General features: G+C 43.8%; 1 protein-coding gene across 7 annotated transcripts in view; it reads left to right on the top strand.

Annotated features, from left to right (window-relative positions):
• PCDH15 (protocadherin related 15) overlaps positions 1-17,363 on the top strand; it is a 639,096-nt gene that overhangs the window by 474,478 nt on the left and 147,255 nt on the right. For all 7 annotated transcript variants that reach the window (XM_054515533.1, XM_036385480.2, XM_054515534.1 and 4 more), the window contains 2 exons: positions 71-183; positions 14,026-14,232. In XM_054515533.1, the coding sequence (XP_054371508.1) occupies positions 71-183; positions 14,026-14,232 (320 nt within the window). The remainder of the gene's footprint in view (positions 1-70; positions 184-14,025; positions 14,233-17,363) is intronic.

The following is a 17,363-nucleotide window of genomic DNA, read 5'->3' as shown; positions in this document are numbered from 1 at the left end:
TGAGCAAAATAAACACACTGCTGAACTAAACCTTTCAGAGCTGTTCAAACCTCAATGTCTTTTTTTGCAGGTACTCCTGAGGATTATCCCCAGTATTTCCATATGAATCTCACAACGGCTGAACTGACGCTCCTCAAGCCAATAAATAGGGATTTACACCAGAAGTTTGACTTGGTTATTAAGGTAATTTGGGCTGAATTTTTTCAGTGTTTTTATATCCTTTGGAAAACAAAAAGCTCTGAGAAAATGTAGGGAGGGCCTGCTTGTCTTTTCTGTGATTTTTCTCTTCCTTTTTTGCCTTTTCCTTTTTTACCTGCTGAGGTTGGTTTGGTTGTTTGTGGAGTTTTTTGGGTTGGTTTTTTCCTTTTTTTTTTCCTGGCTTCTTTCCTGATATCCTTGCACACTCTTAGCTTCATCTTCCCTTCTCTAGATCCCTTTGTGTGTCTTAGCCTGTCAGGCATCACTTAGCTCCATGGGGGGAAGAAGGGTGTGAAGCATTTATGGAAATGGAATGAACCCTGACAGAGTTGTAACATTTCACTTTACATTGTGTGAACAAGCTCAGCATCACTTGTCCCCTTGCTTTTTATGAGCCCTCTTGTCCTAAAATGCAGCTGGTTTCTGTTTCATGTGTTCAGTTCACAGCCCATTTTGGAACATAGTGATACAGATAATTCTGTGTGTGTTCACAGAATCCCAGTCATGTCTTGTGAATGCTGCCCTAGAACAGAGGCCAGATAGGGTTAAAGAATAAAGCAGGGATTTATTAAAAAGCCCCATGAACCCATACTGGGCAGCACAAGAGCCCAGCCAGGGCTGCACCCAAGGTGAACCAAAATGGTCACTAAATAGACACCTGGTCACAGGGTCTGTCACTGTGATCAGTTCTGCTCCATTTGCATCTTGGAGTTCATTGTCCAATTCCAGCTTTAGCCCATGCCGTCCCATCCTTGTTTTTCTCTCTTCAGCCCATGTTGTTTGTGCTCTTGGGCTGAGATTTGGATCATTTGTCCTTGGTCCCAGCTAGAGAAGGAATTGTTTTCGTCTCCCTGCTCTGTGCAGAGAGCTCACCATCCCTTAATGTGAAGCCCAGACCCACACACTAAAGCAGCACAGAATCTGAAAAATACAAAAGCTAAAACCTGAGGCATCATTAGCACAGGTCAGGTTGGGGTAGCAGTGAATAATTCATATCTAAGTAGTGAATATTCACAGGATGCCAGGGTGTGTGAGGCTGCAGGAGCTCAGTGGGCACCTGGTGTCCCCTCCCTGCTCCAGCAGGGCCATCCCAGAGGCCAGGGCACAGCATTGTGTGCACCCAGCTGTGGCCCAGCCCCAGGGAGGAGAGCCCCCAGGCTGTGTGGGCAATGTGCTCAGGGCTGGGCAGTGCCCAGGGCAGAAGTTGTGCCTCCTGTGCAGGGCAATTGCTGGGCTCAGGCCCTGCCCGTGGCTCTGGGGCCATTGCTGGGCCCCGGAGCAGAGCCTGGGCCCTGCTCTGCCCCTCCCTGCAGCCAGGGCCAGCCAGGCCTGAGGGCCCCTCTCAGCTGGGGCTCCTCTCCAGGCTGAGCAGCCCCAGCTCCCTCAGCCTTGCCTGGGCACCCACAGCCTCCAGGCCCTTGCTCAGCTCCAGCAGCTCCTGGCCCTGCTGTGCTCAGCATCCAGAGCCGGACACAGCACTCCAGAGGTGCCTGCAGGGCTGCCCCAGGGGCCAGGATCCCTCCCTGCCCTGCTGCCCATCCAGCTCCTAGCACTGGGAAAAGCTCTAAAGCACAGCCCATCCCTGGAAGAGTGTCAAGGCCAGGTTGGACACTGGGGCTTGGAGCAGCCTGGGACAGTGGAAGGTGTCCCTGCCCATGGTAGGGGTGGTACTGGATGGGCTTTGAGGTCCCTTCCAACCCCAACCATTCCATGACTCTCCATATCCTTAAGGAGTTACAGCTTAAAGCCCTGTAGCTCTTTCTTCCCAAACCTTGACTGCACAATATGTCAATTAAAAAATCAATTAACTGGTGGGAGAGGGTATTTTCTGTGCCTAAATAGCAACTCCAATCTTTAATGGCCATGTTTATAGGGTTTAGGAGGTTCCTGTTGCTGTGGTAAATGTGCAGTGAGGGAAAATAAGCAAACGGTAAGGAAAAGGATCACTCTGTAAGAATGATTATGTGCCACTTGCTAAAACAATAAAAGGTTTTATGCTGTATCCTTTAGGGACTATTGGAATAATGGCTCAGGCTTGTACCAAATCAAACCTTCAGCTTCTTGTGTTGCACATTTCTCATTTCTTGCAGTTGTAGGATCTGATGCTGTTTTATCTGGAGGGGTGCAAGGTGTGATGTTTCCCTTCAAACAGAAAATATGCTATTTTTGCAGCATGTGCTCAGTTTAGTCTTTAAAATATTCCCTCTGATATGCGAAGATCAATTTTTTTTTCTTTTTTTCTTCTGTTAAGATATTATGGAAAACTGTAAAATGGAAAAGGTGGTTAAGTCAATACAGGAATATTTGAATGCAGGAAAGAAGGTGGGCAGGAAATGGGGGCACTCACCTGCATTGCTGATAAATGTTGAATTCTCAAAGAGGGAGACAATGAAAAAAACTAAACATCCTAATCAGAAATGCTGGATTTCAGCTTGTCTTTACCTCTGGAATATATTAGATGAGAAGCAAGGAGAAAACCAATTTTGCCCTCCTATGGAAGTTCTTAGCACTTCCATTCCCTGCCAAGCATCCATGGGCATTATTACAACTTCCTTACAAAAAAAAGTGGAGTTTTGGGGGGGTTCCCATTGAAATTTCAATGGGGTAACAGCATATATGCCATAATAGGTCGATTAAACCTTTAAACTGAAAGGGCCTAATTAAAATTAGTGACATGACCACTGCACTGTGGACATGAGATTGTTCTTGTTACCAGCTCTAAAAAGTGCCAGACAGGTTTTATTTTTATTTTTTTTTAAGCATGAAGCAAATGGGAGAATTAATCAAATTGATGCACTTTGCTCCTTTCCTATTTGAGCAGGGGTTATTTATCAATCAGCCAGAATCTAAGCTGGCACTTCCATTATGATCCATTTGCAAAGAGGATGGGCTGTGGGAGGTTGGATGTGCTGGCACAGGCGGGGAAGTGCTCATGGATGGAATTCCTGTGCTTTAGAGACTTCACCACACCTGAGGAAGAGCCAATTTTGATCAGCTTGCTGGAGTTTGAAAGCATGAAGAGCTGGAGTTTCTCCTCAGTGTTTGCAGTGGGTTGATACCCAGTAATTAGGGAAAAATCATTACATTTGTCCACTCACAGTTGCTATAAAACCTGTAGGAGTTGCAACAGCAAAAAAAAAAAAAAAAAAAAAAAAAAAAAGACCTGGAAATATTTTGATTCTAATGAAGGGCAGAGAATCCCAAACTGGTTTGGGTTGGAAGGGACCTTAAAGTCCCATCCAGTTCCACCCCTGTCATGGGCAGGGACACATTCCCCTGTCCCAGCTGCTCCAAGCTCTGTCTAATCTGGTCTTGAGCACTGCCAGGGATCCAGGGGCAGCCCCAGCTTCTCTGGCAATCTGTGCCAGAACCTCCCCACCCTCACAGACCTTTCCCATTTCTGGTTTTACCACTCTGGTCTATGCTACTTATCCAGGACTACATTAGGTTTTCTCTCCTTTAAAGAAAATGTGTCTTTGTCAGACCCAAAATCAAGGAAAGCATTTTATTTCTCCTACAGAAATTGATTTTCCTTTTCTAATGACATTGTATTAGTGACTAAAAATGCTTTGATTTTTAGAACATCAGGTGGAAGAATAGGGGAGTGTTTTGGTGATCTCATGTGGGCACCTGTGTACTGGTGAAATTACATTGATTGCTTTAGAGTAGTTTAGATAATTAACTAAATCAATTTAGCTATCAATTTAACTAAATTGGTAGTTCTAGAGTGGATTTTCATCCAGCCTGGCTGGTCAATTCATAAACCATTGTCTGTTGCATTTGATTGTATTTGGGAAATTAGGGAGGATTTATGTGACTTGGGCATCTCAATAAAAATTTAAGTTACATTATTAAAAAAAATAGGGGGGGGAAGAGGGAAAAGGTAAGATAAGATTCCCAGATTCAAGTAACATTTGTAGTCTGACTTTTATTAATAAAAGACTTTTCCTTGAATGTAAGAGCTTTATGGCTCATAGTGGATACAGTCTCACAGCCTGGGCCAGTGGAACTGGCTGAGCTTTAAGGCCCTTCCAACCCAAATCAGTCTGGAATTCTGTGACAAAGAATTGGTTTGTATCCCTTGGGTTGTTTTGGTGCCTTCTCCACAGAAATGTGCTTCAACACCATGGCAGGGCAACACAGAGGATTTTGAAGAAGATTCTTGCGTGGCATTTTCTGGATCCCTTGGATGTATCCCTGTGGTTCCCAGGAGGAACCCAGTGACAGAGAATTCCTCAGAAACAGCTCTACAGTGGGGCTGTGTATCCCTGTTGTTTAGAAGGTCAGAGTGGAGCAGGGTGCTTGCAATTCCAGTGTTAGAGGGGAAATTGGTTTGGGATGCCATTGTGCAAGAGGTGATGGAGGACATTGCTGCTGTAGTGTCTACTCTGGAATTTCTCCTGGCTGGAGTTTTTGAACTGAGTGGCATTTCCAGCCAAACTGGGAAGCACAGGCAGCTCCAACTCTGCTCCCTGTGAGCAGGGACAGACCCAGGGAATGGATGGAGCAGTGCTTGAGTGCCAGGGGAGGTTTGGGTTGGATTTCAGGGCAAGGTTCTTCCCCCAGAGGGTGCTGGCACTGCCCAGGCTGCCCAGGGAATGGGTACGGCCCTGAGAATGCCAGAGCTCCAGGGGCATTTGGAAACCTCTCCAGGGATGCCCGGGGTGGGATTGTTGGCAATCTGGGCAGGGCCAGGGGTTGGATCCATGATTCTTGTGGGTCCTTCCAGCTCAGGGTATTTTGTGGTTCTCTATTCCTTTCTCATGGAGGTGCTTTGGATCAGAGAGATGCCCCCAGCTGTCCCAGTGTAGTTCTATATCAGAATAAATCACACAGGACTCCATTTTCTTCATGCAGGAAAAAGCCCATTCTTTATTCACATCACTCCTTTTTATACAATTTTACAGACCTCAAATGTAACTCCAATTGGCCAGGAGCTTTCTTGCCAATTATTATATTGATTAGTAAAAGGTATTTTACTTGTCCATCAAATCTCTCTAAATCTATCCCATGAGAATCAGTGAAGAAAATATGTGAACAATTTAACATTAATGTTTATACAGGTGCTGGTTGTTTTTTGCCCAGGAATAGATTTTTATGTTAACAAACTCTTCACACCAGGCTTGTTCTCACTTGGGAACTTGCAAAGTGCTACCTTTGCTTGGAAGAAATGACAGGCCAGCCATCCATATAACAGAGCAAGCCTGATGTTATGTGGCCTTTATCTTATAATTTTTCTACTTGACTGCAACAGTTCAACTCTTCCCAATGTCCATGATCCTCCTGATATGGATCTCAGCAGAAACAATAGGAGGTGATGCTCTCCTGGAGGTTGTTTGGTTTCTCTCATCCCATTGGGAGCTCCATTGATCCCTCCTGTCTGTTGGTCTCAGAGTTGTAAAAAAAATTCTAGCATTACAGGGAAAAATGCATGGTTTCAGAATCAGCCTCAGGATCAAACTGTGGGCAAAGCTTGGAAGGCAGGAAATAGGGATTTTTCTGTGCCATGTTTGGTGTGATTGCACGGGGCTGTTTCCCGTTCTAAGGGGAAATACAAGGAGACTGGGAGAGGGTGTTTGCCAGCCTCTGGTAAGGGCAAAAAATGATCAGGTTTGAAACACAGGGTGGTTGAGGAGGAGAGCTCTAGGCTAGAGGATCTTGGGAATGATCTCAATGGTTGAATTCCTGAAGCAATAGCTAATTCTGGTTATGAGGTATTACAGAATCATCATATATATACAATATATGTAAAGTATTCTGGTTGTAGAGCCAAAGGTATAATCATAGAATCATTTAGGTTGGAAAAACCCTCTGAAATCATCAATTCCAACTGTGAACCCAGCCAATCCCACCACTACTCCAGGCCCCCATGTCTTCCAAACACTTCCTGGGATGGAACTTCAGGGATTGACAGCAGAAATACAGAAGCATTTTGCAAGACCAAGTGAGTCGGTGATAAAATGGCTGATAAAATTAGGCATGGCTTAAAAATAAAGTGGAACATGCCAGAAAGGATCACCCTGAACTTTTATATAAAATGATGGGTTCTGACCTGACTTGGGAATGAGATCTTGGTGTTGGAACTGGGAACAGAGTGTGAAGGTTGGCTCGGTGATCCAAAGAAAAAATAGAATATAAAATGGAAATGGAACATTAGAAATCATCAGTGAAAATAGAGAAAAGAACAGGGAGCAAAGCACTGCAGCTCTGAACAGATCCAGGTGTCCTGAGCACAGTGTCCCAAAAAGGACAGAGCAGGACAGAGGCTCCTGCAGGTGAGGAAGAAGCTGGGACAGACACCTGTAGAATCCAGTGCTGGTGGGAGTGATGAGGAAGCAGCAGTGCAGCCTCTCCTGCAGTGCCAGGTTGAGGAGCTCTTAACTGAGACAAGGAGGTGGCAGGGTTAAAAGAGACAAAACGGGTTCTTCTCTGGAAAAAAAGTTTGGGGGGAGACCTCACAGCACCTTCCAGGATCTCAGGGAAGCTGGAGAGGGACCCTGCAACAGGAACTGGAGGGACAGAGCAAGGGGAACTGGGTTCAGGCTGACAGAGAGGAAATCAAGATGGGATATTGGGAAGAAATTATTCCCTGTGAGGGTGGGGAGGGGCTGAGATGGAATTCCCAGAGAGGTTGTGTCTTTCCCTGCATCCCTGGAAGAGTCCAAGTCCAAGGTGGACAGGGCTTGGAGCAGCCTGGGACAATGGAAGGCGTCCCTGGCCATGGCAGGGGTGGAGTGGGGTGGTTTTCCAATTCCCTTCCCACCCAAACTGGGATTCCTGCTATGACTCAAATTTGACAGGCAGTGCTGTGGGGCTGGATGCTGACCTGGGCTAAAGGAGAGGCCAGGCTGGCTCATGGAAGACAAATTTAGTAATAAAAAGAGAAATCCAGGGAGATCTGAGCTGCTTCTGTAGGCTCCTGTGTTTGGCTGCAGCCTCAAGCAGGATTTTGGAATTGTTCTTCTTATCACGGTCACCAGGGGAGGTTCTGATTGGGCATCAAAAATTTCTTTTTCCCTTAAAAAGTGGTCAGGATTTGGAAAAGGTTGCCCAGGGTAGGGTTGGAGTCATTCTCTCTGGAAATGCTCAGGAGACATCAGGACATGGCCCTTGGGGACACAGTTTAGGGGTGATGCTGGGCTTGGACTTGACCTTGAAGGCCTCTCCCAGCCTTGGTGATTCTGTGGCTGTTTTATTCTGAATTTCAGACAGCACAATTCCAGCAGGCAATGAGGAGATGTCCATCAGTTGAGGCTCACTGGACTGGAAGTTCTTGAAATAGAGAAATGCTCCATAGGTTTTAAGACTTAAAAAGTCCTGAAATATCTAATTTTTTGTTGTTGTTGTTGTTTTCACTCCTTCAGAAACTTCATATCTGCAAGGTTACGTTGATTTTTGCAAGAATTTCAGCCTTTCTCTCTTCCCAGCCTGTTCTGATCCCCTGGCTCCATCAACTATTCACCTTTGTCACCTTTGTTTGGGTAGCTCCAAATTTCCCCTCTTCCCATGTCTTTAATTTTCTTGCATTTTAGAGGATTTGTGCTTATTCTTCAATCCTCTAAATTTTGGGGTTTGTACTCAGGGTGACAGATTAGGAAAAGAATGGAAGAAATTCATTTTCATTAAGAGTTGGTCCCTCCTCTTCCTGTCAAGGCTGAGATTTTCCAAATCATTCCTTTGGCTGTGCATCTCCTGTAGGTGCTAAGGACAATAAGTGGTTTTTTAAATTAGTTTTTCAAAGGTTCAGCCCTTAGGTGAACTCAGAATTCAGTTAATTTTCTTTGAGACAGCTTTTTTTTTTCCCCCTCTCTTGTGTTTAATTCAGTGATGGGATTTGATGTAGAATTAAAAATCTGAGTGCAGGGACAGGGCTTGTCTTTGTGATGAAGGAAAAAAATGGTCCAGGACACCCAAACTTTTTCTTTAAATCATTAAAATGTTTTTTTCAGATGAGTAAGATTGACCCTAAATTTCATGTCAGAACTCTCAGAGCAATGAAATCATTAAAATCAATAATTGGGACGTCCTGTAATGCTTTTATTATCAGAAATTTCCTTTCTGCAAGAAAAAACAATCCCTTTCTGTATAAATTTTAAACATTCAGCAATTAAAACTTGGCTTAATGGCTTCATATGTGGTGGGTTTTTTTAAGAGAAGAAGGAAGAGCTGTAATATTTGGAAAACAATCTAATTAATAATTATTATTAGCAGTAATTACTGTTCACTGCCCTGCAGCATTGCTAGTCTTGCTGGTACTGAAGTCACCCTTTACCCATGGCCCTAAAATGGATGTTTTGGGGTATTTTTATTTTTGTCTTTTTTTTTTTTTTAAAGCCCAGGGTCCAGACACCCTTTGTGCTGATTTAATTTCCTGCCACAGTGACAGCAGTCACTTTTCTCCTGTGTTCTGAAGACATTCTGTGCTCCTTGTCCTTAAGCCAAGTTTTAATCCAGTTCAGTGCTTCATTCCTCGTGCTGTGCATGCTGACCTTGGGAATTATAACCCAATCCTCAAGTTTAGCCTAAATCTGGATAAATGATGTTCTTCTTTTCACCCTGCCTGCCCTGTTCAGTTTTACTGAGTGATCTCCCCTTTCAAAGGAGCCCCTTTGTCACCCTGCCCATCCTTCCCTCTCTCCCTGCTCCTGATTTTAATCCCATCCATTTAAATAATAGATCACAGAATCCCAGGATGGTTTGGCTTGGAAGGGACACTAAAGCCTATCTGGTTCCACCCTCTGCTGCCTCATTTGACTTTCCTTAAATCTGAGATCTTCTTGGAGCTCAGTTTGCAGCTCCCCCTGCTCTTCTTCCACATGGATTTGTGCATAGCTCCTCACCAGGACTAAATTCTGACATACCAGTTTTTTTGGGGATGTGTGAAGCTCCCATTTTTCCCCATGCACCACTCTCCCCTCAGCTCCACTTGCTCATCTTCCTGTTGGGATTGGAGGGGACAGAGACCTTTTTGGAATTTTTTTTGTTCATTTGTTTGGGGTTCATTATTAATTTGGTTTGGGTTTACTTTTTGGTTTTTTTCTTCTTTGTTGTGTTTTCTTTGCTTCCAGTGATGGACTTTCCTATTTTTATCAAATAAAAGATCTGGCATGAAGACAAACCCCTCCATTTGGTGGTGGAGGTTTTTTGGGTGTTTTTTTTTTTTTTTTTGTTGGGTTTTTTTTGTTTGTTTGTTTGTTTTTTTAATTTATTCTTAATTAGCCTGTTTCACACTTCAGATAATTCTGTAGTCGTGGAGAAAAGGAGCAGCATGGACGTGTCTTAGCTAAAACAATTCCGTTTCCTTGCACCTTAGGACAGATTTTTTGGATGAAGGATTGCTCAAGTGGATTCTGGGATTCCATGGAGAAATGGGAACTCTGAGGTTTTTTTAAAGAGCCACATTTTGCTCTCTTTTAGATGTTTTTCTCGGACAGAACCTGCTGCTTTGGCAGTGATAGGGGACACTGGGAACTGGCTGGAGAAGATTCCAGCTCTGGATTGTGCTGAGGGCCTGGAGTGATCCCTGTGGCTTCTTTCCAGCTTGGAATTCCGCTTGATGATCCCTGTAGGTCATTTCCAGCTTGGAATTGCACTCAATGATATCTATGGGTCCTTTCCAGCTTGGAATTCTCTGTGCTTCCAAAAGGGAGCCTTTTGCATTGCTCCAATTTCTCATTTTTTGGGGGAGCTGTTTCATCTGCTGCTTTTCAAGGAGTGAATTTCCTGGTGGTCCTGTTAATTCCCACAGCCTCCCATTCACTGCTTGCATCCCTCCTGGAACTGCTTTCCTGCTATCTCCCATCAGGATAAAATTATGGACGCTACAGATACAAGCAGACTCAGCACAGATGATGTAATAAAATCAGTTAAATATCTGTCAGAATTAATACATTTCACTTTTTTTTTCCCTTACTGCTCTTAACTACCAGAATCTAATCCTGTGCTGCTTTTTTTTTTTTTTTTTTTTTTTTATCTTGGTTGAAGTTTGAAGAGTTATTTGTGAGATCCTCCATTATTTTGACACTAAAACATTTTCTTTGAAGGACTGGAACTCAAATGTTTTATGGCTTAGATATCAGTGGCTTTCTGGGTGAAGAAAATGTAAGTTGTTTGCTGTTTGTGCTCCAAAATATGTGTTAGGAAATGACCTTTGGCCAGCAAGTCCAGGCAAGCGCTTAACAGGGCAATGTGAGGGAAAAGGGTTTGCACTCTCAATAGAGGACTCAGTGTCTGGAACAACTCTCATGAGGTATAACTTCAGCTCTTACAATAAAAAAATACAACAAAACCAAAACCAGCAGCAAAACCACCCCCAAACCACCACAAAACAAAATTGAAAAAAAACCCCCAACCCCCAAACTAAGAAAAAACCCAAGAAATGGGGCACTGGAGCAAAAAATTGTCCATGTTACCACTTTTTTATATTTTTGGAGCATTATGAGGGGGCAGTGTTGTGCTCTGCTTGTAATCAGGTGCTGCTTCTAGGACTGATTTCATGGAACATTTGAAAGCAAATCAATTCTTCACATTGTAATATGAAATTCTTTGTTTTAAACAAAAGGCAAAAAGAAGTGGCTGTTTGCAAAGCTTCCTTTTTTTCCTTAAATAGTGGTGTCTTTGGAAACAAAAAAGTTAAAATTAATCCATCATTTTGACTGGTGAACACGAAGGAAAGCTGAAGTGATTTTGAGTGGAAGTGCTCAGTGAGGAAGAACTCCTTTGCTTCTTTATTTTGGGCTCCAGGGTTTCAAATTTGAAGTCCAATTTTGGGAGCAAACAACTCTCTTTGTGTTTGGCCATGTGCAATTCCCAGCACTTCAACAAAGCCTGCAACACCTTCCTGGGTGTTTATTCCTGCTTTTATCCCAGAATGAGCTCTGGGCTCACTTGGACTTTAAAGCAAGGCCATTATTGTGGTGTTTCAAGCTGTTCAGAAGATTGAGACCCTCTGTTTGCCTTTTCCTCTTTTTAGGATCTCTTTATAGCAAGGAACATTAAGTGTTCCTATAGAGTAACTCACAGGGGTTGTATGGAAACTTTGGGCTATGAAGGGACTGATTTTACTTGGAAAAGGAGAAGAAAAGAGAATTTAATGATGGACAATCATTGTTAGTCCTGTGGGGAGGAATGCTTGAGGAGAGCCCTGGAGGGGCTGGAGGGCAGGGAACGGAGCTGGGGAAGGGGCTGGAGCCCCAGGAGGGGCTGAGGGAGCTGGGCAGGGGCTGAGCCTGGAGCAAAGGAGGCTCAGGGGGCCCTTGTGGCTCTGCACAACTCCCTGCCAGGAGGGGACAGCCAGGGGGGGCCGGGCTGTGCTGCCAGGGAACAGGGACAGGACAAGGGCAAAGGGCCTCAAGCTGGGCCAGGGGAGGCTCAGCTTGGACAGCAGCAGCAATTTCTGCATGCAAAGGGTGCTCAGGCCTTGGCAGGGGCTGCCCAGGGAGCTTTGCAGTGCCCATCTTTTGGACTAAATCATACAGGGCTCCATTTTCTTCTTGGTGGAAAAAGCTCATTCTTTATTCACATAACTCCTTTTTATATAATTTTGCAGACCTCGTGTGGGACTCCAATTGGTCAGGAGCTTTCTTGCCAATTACTTTATTGGTTATTAACAAGCTGTTATACTGTATTGATTGGTCACTCAAACTCTCAGTGTGTACAAGTTGTTTGTAAAAAATAGTTTTCATTTCTCTATCTAAAGATGTAAAAACAGTTTATACAGGTGCTGGTTGTTTTTTACCCAGGAAAAGATTGTTATGCTAAGGAACTGCTCACACCAGGATTGCTTTCACATGGGAACTTGCAAAGGGCTGGCTTGACAAGGCCAGCCACTGATTTTAGGAGAGCAGGCTGATTTTATGAAGCCTTTCATTACGATTTTTCTGCCTTACTGTGGCACCCATCCCTGCAGGTGTCCCAGCAAGGGCTGGAGGTGGCACTCAGTGCTCTGGGCTGGGGACAAGGTGGGCACTGGGCACAGCTGGCACTCCATGACCCTGGGAGTCTTCCCATCCTAAAAGATTGCAGGATTCTGTGATACCATGATGCATCTGCTTACAAAACAGAATCCCAGCTGTGTGAGTTGCTTGAGGAGCAGACTTCTCCTGGGATTTTCTCTCATGCTTTCAGTACTTTGGGGCAAAACTTCTATCTCCAGATGTTTTTGGAGTTTCACCTTCCTGGGGTCAGGAGCCAGAGTCCTGCCAGGTAATTTTGGTTATGTTGATTTTGACACATGTAGTTTATTTTCATTCAGAGGTGCATCACCTGGACTGGGCATTTTTCCCTGTTGTTCAGGTGTAATCCAGCTTTATTTTAAAAAGAAAAATCTGTTTTTTCTTAAAAACTAAGACTGAGTTTTTTATGGATTCCTAAAGGTGTCATCACCTCCTTTGAAGAAAATAACAATTATTATGCTTATATTTGTTTTTATTTGAAATAGAAGGTTTTAATATTCCTTTTTCTTTAATAGACTTTTTATCATCAAATTATTGCTGTTTTATAAGCAAAGAGAATTAACATTTTTCAGACCAAGAAAATATTTAAATAGTCTAAATAAGAAATATTTTGTTTAAAATAATGGTTTAAATAAGAGAATTTTAAATAAGAAATTTTTTAAAACTATGATGATGTCAAAGGGATTTTTCCAGACCAAGATTCCTTGGACTCTCGATTTGAAAAATGAGCAATTATCTGTTTGAAATGGGGGAAATACCAGATTAGAAGTAAAACCTCTGCAAACAGAAAGTCCTGTTAACAACAGGAATTTAGGAATCTCTGTGTTGTGATCCAGGGTCTGTGTGCATTCAGATTTTGGTAATAAAAATTTTGGCCATAGGAACAGGAAACTCTTTCAATGCCCTAACTGTTGTCTTGCTGCAGTTGTCATGTTCAGGACTGTAATTAAAGCTGGTTTGCTCTTTATAAACTGGAGACCAAATTACTTTTTATCTCCTAATTCCCTTGTTTCTTTGCTTTAATTAGTTGTTGGTTGGGAGGTTACAGGAAAAGAAAGTAGGGTTGTAGGTTTTTATAGGATTAGCACCCTGGAATGGGCAATTAGTGCTTTTATCTTTAGGAAGTTTGAGAATAAGAATAAATTAGGTGAAAAATATGGGGGAGTGACTCCTGGGTGGTGCAGGGCTGCCATTGAGATGTGGGGGTCATTCATGGAAGTAAAGAATTTTGCTGGACACATCCACAACTCCCCTGGCACAGGGTGCCCAGAGCAGCTGGGGCTGCCCCTGGATCCCTGGAAGCATCCAAGGCCAGGCTGGATGGGACTTGGAGCACCCTGGAATAGTGGAAAGAGTCCCTCCCTATGCAGGGGTGGAATGGGATGAGTTTTAAGGTCCCTTCCAACCCCAACTGGTCTGGAATTTAAAAACAGACAAAATGCAAATGAAAATCCCACTCATGTAATGCTGAAGAGATGGATTTAGGGAAAGAAGAAGCAAATGTGTCCATGTGTGCTGTTCCCACCTTTTGGGTTTAACTCTCTTGCTGTTGCTGTGCAATCAGCACTCCTAGTTTTCTTTCATTCCTCAGAACTTTTTCCAAAAGTTTCAATCCTGAGAGTTTAAGGAGCTGTGTTTGCACAAGGTTTGGGTTTCTTGTGACTGTGATGGAAGGTGATCCTGTTCTTGTCTCCTAGCTAATTTTTAATTGGTATTTCTCTTTTCATGATGTTGTGTTCCACAGTAGGGGGACCTAAAAAAAAAAAAGGCCATTTTTTAACTGACTTATGACTCTTAAATAGAACCATCCCCAGTCAATGTTCATAACTGGGAACCTTTGACCAATGAGGTGATTTTTTATTTTTTTTTTTAGGCTGAACAAGACAATGGCCATCCTCTCCCTGCCTTTGCCAATCTCCACATCGAGATCCTGGATGAGAACAACCAGAAGCCTTATTTCACAAGGTCTACCTACGAGGGCTTCATCCTGGAATCGTCCCCGGTGGGAACGACCATCTCGGATAACCGGAACCTGACCTCCCCCCTGCAGCTCGTGGTGCTGGACAATGACGTGGAGGAGGTACAGCTGCTTCTTTGGGGCTGCTTGCAGTTTTATTCTTTTCAGGATTCTTTCTTTTTGTTTGTTTTTTTTTGTTATTGAGACAAACCTATTTAGATCAATGAACACCAAAAAATTCATTTAATTGTGGTTTTCTGTTTGTTTGCGTTCTGAGTTGGGATAGATTTGGAAGTGGGTTTTTTCTGATTTGTTGTGCTCACATCTCTGGAAGACTCTTTTCTGTTCAAGGTGGTGAATGTTCAGTGCACAGAGGAATCAAAATGCATTTTGTGACAGGGATCAGCCTGCCCCATCCCATGGAAATGGGAGAGGGGAGCTCAGAGAGAAAGGAATTCCTCATTTGAGCCAAAAACAGGAGGAGTAGGAGGAACAGCAAGAGGCTCAAAGTTCATTGTGTTCTTTTTCTGCAGATTTTGTTGTAACACTGCTTAGAGTGGAACTTGGCATCTCCAGAGGAGCAGTAACCAAGTAGTAGCATCTATTTGGGGGATTTCTTCTTGCTGTGGAGTTCTGCTGTCACTGGGAGAGAGAAAGAAATTCAGGAGTATTAACATCTAAATGAATGGAGCGAGGCTTTTTCCAAGGGTGTGCAGTGATGCAAGGAATGGCTCCCAGTGCCAGAGGGCAGGGCTGGATGGGATATTGGGAATGAGGAATTGTTCCCTGGCAGGGTGGGCAGGCCCTGGCACAGGGTGCCCAGAGCAGCTGGGGCTGCCCCTGGATCCCTGGCAGTGCCCAAGGCCAGGCTGGAGCAGCCTGGGACAGTGGCAGGGGTCCCTGCCATGGCAGGGGTGGCACTGGATGGGCTTTAAGGTCCCTTCCAAATCAAACCATTCTGGGATTCTCTGATACAGCCAGAGGGGATGAACTTCATCCTTGGGTGGAAATATTCCATGTTCCTGTTGCTTTGGCATCACCTGGTTCATGCACAGCCCTTTCCAAAGCTGTGGCATGATGCAGGTGCAACATGGATGTGAGAGAACCAGATGAAAGTGCCTGTGCTTCAGTTCAGTGCTAGGGATTTGTAGAGTCCTTCTAACCTGCTGTGGGCAGGAGAATTCCCAGAATTCCAACTGGGAGTGCAGCAGTTGCACAGAGCTCCCATATAAAATGGCCAAACACTAAAATTGCTCCTCATGAAGCTGGATGGGAACTCAGGGTGGGATTGTTGGCATAGGGAATGGTCATTAACTTCTGCAGGTTTCAGTGTCTTGATGGTTTCATTGTACCTCTGTCAATTAATGTATTTAGGAGTATATTTAAATTTAAAGATTGCTGATGAGACACTGAGAGAAGCCCCCTCTGCGCTGGTGCATCCCAGTTCCCAATGGTGACCCTGTTCAAACATAATGAATTCTGCCTGTTAATTGAAATATTAAAATGACTCCATGTCCTCAGGTAAATGCTGAAAGAGAGTGCTCACTTAACTGGGTGTCTGAGGAAAAAAATGAACAAAACCCACTCTAAATTGAAACCCTGTGGGAACATAACAGAGTCCTGCTATAAAGCTTGCAGAAATTAATTTATAGATGGGACATTGCAAACAGACCTTTCAGCAGAGCAGCACTGCCAAGTGCTGATCTAATTAAGTGCTCTGTTTAAATGGCATAAATTAAATTAAGCTACAGGAGTACCTTAAGACCTGAGCAAACTAAAGCTGAGATGAGGAACTTAAACTGTGTGAGCTGAGAGCTCTTTACATAAGGCTTCCCAAGCCTCTTTTTTCCTTCCTCTTTGGTTTTCATGGGAGAGGATTCATTTATCCAGTGGTTAGGGTTAGTGGTAAAGCTGCACTGAATAACAGTCATGGAATGGATTGGGATCTTAAAGCCCATCCAGTGCCACCCCTGCCGTGGGCAGGGACACCTCCCACTGTCCCAGGCTGCTCCAAGCCCTGTCCAGCCTGGCCTTGGCATTCCTGGGTTACCTCATGCAGGACCAGGAGTTGGACCCGATGATCTTTGTGGCTCCCTTCCACCTCAGGGTGTTCTGTGATTCTCTGGATTTTTTTAATTTTTTTTTTTTTTTTTCTGAGAACTTGTGGGAAATTTGAAACAATTTTACTTCAGATGTCTTGGCAGCAATGTGAGCAGACAGAGCAAGTAATGGATAAAATAAGTTTTAAATGCAGCTACAAGAGCAAGTTATGAATTTTCAATAGTATAAATATAGAAGGAAAAAGACTAGTTTTTTTTTAACCAGGAAAACTGAAGCATTTTAAATACCAAAGTATTTTTCTCTGATATTTGCCTGATTGCTTCTTTCACTCTCAGCTTTTGTTTGCAATTGTTTTGCAGTCAGTGCTCTCTCAAGGAAACAGTTCTGCTGCCCTTGGGCAGTCCTGCTGTGACACTCCAACAGTTGTAATAACTCAGGAAATATCCTTACCAGAACTAAACAGACCATTAATATAATTATTAAAACAAACAGAAGATCAAGGCTAAGATAAAAAGCTGCTTTCATTCCTTTAGGATTTATAAAGATAGGGGTTAATTTTTTTTTATCTTTACACTCAAGGAAAACTAGAAATACTAACACTGAATTGCTCTTGTAGCACTGTGTGTCTTCCTTGATTATTTCAGGATGAATATCTCATGTTTTCTGCCTCCTGACACTCCCAGGGAACAATTCCTAATTCCCAATATCCCATCCAGCCCTGCCCTCTGGCACTGGGAGCCACTCCCTGTGTCCTGTCCCTCCATCCCTTGTCCCCAGTCCCTCTCCAGCTCTCCTGGAGCCCCTTTAGGCCCTGGCAGGGGCTCTGAGCTCTCCCTGGAGCCTTCTCCTCTCCAGGTGAGCACCCCAGAGCAGAGGGGCTCCAGCCCCTCCATGGCCTCCTCTGGACTCATTCCAACAAATCCACATCATTTTGTGTTGTGATCACAGAATTTCCCCTGCTTCACCTCTGTAAGGCTCTGGATCTCACATTCTCCAGGTGAACATGGGGAAAGATTTTTCTCCTTTCACCCAGAAAAAAGAAGGACAGATGCTGGAAACAGCTTTCCAAAAAAACAATTTTTTCTTGAACATTTCAGTGCTGATCATTCTCCACTTGAACATGTTGGAAAAATCAGCTGTGTCATCAAAGTGTCTCTGTTGCCACTGCACCTTTTAGAGGATGAGTCTGTGCT

The sequence above is a fragment of the Molothrus ater genome, chromosome 8 (genome assembly GCF_012460135.2).
Source record: "Molothrus ater isolate BHLD 08-10-18 breed brown headed cowbird chromosome 8, BPBGC_Mater_1.1, whole genome shotgun sequence".
Lineage (NCBI taxonomy): Eukaryota > Metazoa > Chordata > Aves > Passeriformes > Icteridae > Molothrus > Molothrus ater.
This window is presented reverse-complemented; position numbering and strand designations above follow the sequence as displayed.